General features: G+C 56.0%; 1 protein-coding gene across 7 annotated transcripts in view; it reads right to left on the bottom strand.

Moving 5' to 3' along the window:
- Positions 1-3,627, bottom strand: part of CELF5 (CUGBP Elav-like family member 5) — a 72,545-nt gene that overhangs the window by 8,464 nt on the left and 60,454 nt on the right. For 6 of the 7 annotated variants that reach the window (XM_037731006.1, XM_037731003.1, XM_037731002.1 and 3 more), the window contains 2 exons: positions 2,546-2,608; positions 992-1,628 (listed from right to left, as the gene is read on the bottom strand). In XM_037731006.1, the coding sequence (XP_037586934.1) occupies positions 1,405-1,628; positions 2,546-2,608 (287 nt within the window). In that variant the 3' untranslated portion in view covers positions 992-1,404. Of the gene's footprint in view, positions 1-991; positions 1,629-2,545; positions 2,609-3,627 lie in introns of those variants that run through there. The other variant, XM_037731007.1, reaches the window with a different exon arrangement.

Here is a 3,627-nt window from a genome sequence, read left to right on the forward strand (position 1 = left end):
TTCTCCTGCCTCAGCCTCCCAAGTAGCTGGGATTACAAGCACATGCCACCATGCTCAGCTAATTTTTTGTATTTTAATAGAGACAGGTTTTCACTGTATTAGCCAAGATGGTCTCAATCTCCTGACCTTGTGATCACCCCGCCTCAGCCTCCCAAAGTGCTGGGATTACAGGCGTGAGCTACCACGCCTGGCTTATTTATTTATTTATTTATTTATGGGGTTCACCATGACAGCCAGGCTGGTCTTGAACTCCTGACCTCAGGTGATCCACCCACCTCGGCCTCCCAAAGTGTTAGGATTACAGGCGTGAGCCACCGCGTCCAGCTTATTTATTTATTGACAGTTTTGCTCTGTCACCCAGGTTGAAATGGTACAATCTTGATTCACTGCAAACTCCACCTCTCTGGTTCAAGCAATTTTGTGCCTCAGTTTCCCCAGTACTTGGGATTACAGGCACCTGCCACCACTCCCAGCTAATTTTTTATATTTTTAGTAGACACAGGGTTTTGCCAGGTTGGCCAGGCTGGTCTCGAACTCTTGAGCTCAGGCAATCCACCCTTCTCAGCCTCCCAAAATACTAGGATTACAGGCGTAAGCCACCTCAATTGGCCTACTGTTTTAAAACTTCATTTAAGTGGAATCTCTTGTATCTGGCTTCTTTCACTCAGTTTTCTGCCTGTGAAGTTACTCTGTGTCATTGTGAGCATTGTGTACCTATCCTCCTTTTTTACTGCTGTATAGTATTCCATTGTGCTGATCCATCCTAATTTATTTATCCATCTTCCTGCTGATTTATAACACTTTTGTTGTTACCAGCCTGGGATTTTTTTTTTTTTTTTTTTTTGAGATGGGGTCTCACTCTCACCCAGGTTGGAGCCCAGTAGGGAGACAGTAGCTCACTGCAGCCTTGACCTCCCAGCTTCCTGAGTAGCTGGGACTACAGGTGTGTACCACAGCTCCTGGCTAATTTTTTGTTTTGTTTTTTTAGACATGGGGTCTTGCTAAGCCAGGCTAGTCTTGGACTCCTGAGCTCAAGTAATCCTCCTACCTTGGCCTCCCAAAACGCTGTGCAATTACAGGCGGGAGCTATCACACGTGGCAAGAACTGTGTGGATTTGAACCCTGTCAGACTCCAGAATCTAATCCCTCCCTCCCTCGACAGCTTTAGCTTTACTGGGGAGGCCTCAGTTTACCTGAGATACCTCATCGTGCCATGCCCCATCCTCAAAAAGGGTTTCCTCTCCAAAAAATCCAGAGAATCACTCTTGGTACTGGAGAAGGTTGGTAGGAAGTCACTGCTATTCCTATGGGGTCGGGACAAGCATGGTTCTCTTTTCAGAAGAGGAAACAGAGGGAGATTCCGTTACCCGAGAACACCCAGGGAGCCAGCGACTGCACCAGGACTCAACTCTGGCCCGTCCAGCTCCCAGGCCGCACTCTCAGCCCTTCGGGTCCCAGACGCCCGGGCCAGACACGGAGCCTGGAGGTGGACGGGGCGGGCAGAGGGCGGGGCTGGCGCCCAGGGGAGGTCGCGGCCGCCTCACCTTCTCGCTGCTGCTGCTGCAGGAGGGGCGGCGGCTGGGGGACGCTGTGCGCGATGGGCGTGATGGCCGCGGTGGGGTACATGGCTGCGGAGACCGGAGCAAGACACAGGGCGAGGGGGGGCGTGAGGCCACGTGGGCGCCCCGGGCGTTGGGGCGGGGCGGGGCCACGAGAGAAGGCGGGCCAAAATGAGAATGGGTGTGGCCATGGCTCTGGGGAGTGGGGGGCGGGGCCATGTCAGAGGGCGGGCCCAAGAACACAAGGACAAAATGAAGTAGGGCTATTGCCTGAGGGGCGTGGCCGTGGTGGAGGGCAGGGCCAAGACAAAGAGGCGGTGTGGGTTTGGGGTGGCGGTGGACCCCTTGGCTTGAGGAGAGGGGTACGGGAGGTGCGCCACAGCAGAGGGCGGGGCCAAGGTCATAGGTCAGCGCAGAGTGGGTGAGACCATTGCTTGAGGGGTGGAGCCACAGTGAAGGGCATGGCCAAGACCAGAGTGAAGGGGAAGAGTGGGGCGGGGCCGTGACTTGATAGAGGGCTATGTGGGCAGGACCATGAGTTGAGGGGCGGGGCCGAAGCAGAGGGCGGGGTCACAGCCAGGCCTTGGGAAGTAGGGGCAGGGCTTTATCAGAGAGGCATGGTCAGAGTAAAGACAGAATGAGAGGGGCGGGGCTAGGAGCTGCCGGAGGAAGGTAAGCGGCGGGGCGGAGAGCTGGGGTTGGGTCTGGGCCAGAGGTGTGGTCAAGGGGAACCGCCTCTCCCCAGCACAGAATATGAGAGGGTGAGGCTAGGGGTAAGCGCTGACCTTAAGGGACAAGGGAAGGTCCTGTTTGCGGCTATACCTGGTGATGGGGTGGAACCAGGAACAGGGATAGGGGTTGCATACGGGACAAGAGGCCAAGGGTGTGCCCTGAGGGGCGGGGCCAGAGGTAGGAGGCGTGGCTAGGCACAGAACAAGGCGGGGGCGGGGCCAGAGCCCAGCGCGGGCACGCGGGCTGCCTCCTACCTGTGTACTGCTGGACTCCGGAGAAGGCAGGATGCAGTGTCTCGGCCACAGTCGGGCTCTGAGCTGCTGAGCAGACGGAGAAGCTAAGTGGGGCGGGGGCAGCAGAAGTCTTCCATCCACCCCCGATGCTTAGGAGCCCGAAAGAGAGCAACCAACACACCCCCCAGCTTCGCCTCTGTGCTAAACCCTCTGTAGTACCAGGAAGCTGAGGCCGAGGAAGATGAAGCCACTGGCACAGGCCCACTCAGATAGCAAACGGCAGGAGCTGAACTGGCATGGGGTTTCTCGGACTCCAGAGACAGTTCACCATCGCTCCCATCTCTCTCTCCCTATCCGGACCCCTTTGCCTCCCAAGGGGACCCTTCACGCCTTTCTATTCTCTGGGTTCACCAGGACTTCAGCCTCCACCTCAAATCGCCACCTGCCCCCATCCCCTGCCCCGCCTCCCTGTCCACTTCAGTTTGCTCATCAGACACCCTGTGGTTCCCCCATCCAGCTGTGGCCTTCTTGCTACCACTAGGGAAAGGGGGAGGGGGAGGGAAGAGGTTGTCCAGGCCACCAAAGCTGATGAGTCTGGGTAAAAATTCAACCAAAAAATTCTGCTGGAATAGAGACAAGTGTGCTAGAAGTCAGGGGATAGTGGCGGTGGCGGTGACTCCAAAGGGGGTAGCATAGAGTTCACTTTGGGGCCGTGGAGCAGTTCTGTATCTTCACTGTGGGGGACACACAAGTCTATATCTGTGACAAAATGGCAAAGAACCCCTCCCCGCGCCACACACACAAAGTGCATGCAAAAAGTCATGAAATCAGGCCGGGCACGGTGGTTCACACCTATAATCCCAGCACTTTGGGAGGCCGAGGCAGGCAGATCACAAGGTCAGGAGTTCGAGACCAGCCTGACCAACATGGTGAAACCCCATCTCTACTAAAAATACAAAAAATAGCTGGGCGTGGTGGCATGCACTTGTGATCCCAGCTACTCAGGAGGCTGAGGCAGGAGAATCACTTGAACCAGGGTGGCAGAAGTTGCAGTGAGCTGAGATCGTGCCACTGCACTCCAGCCTGGGTGACAGAGCAAGACT

This window comes from Cebus imitator, unplaced genomic scaffold (assembly GCF_001604975.1).
Source record: "Cebus imitator isolate Cc_AM_T3 unplaced genomic scaffold, Cebus_imitator-1.0 Scaffold375, whole genome shotgun sequence".
NCBI classification, from domain to species: domain Eukaryota; kingdom Metazoa; phylum Chordata; class Mammalia; order Primates; family Cebidae; genus Cebus; species Cebus imitator.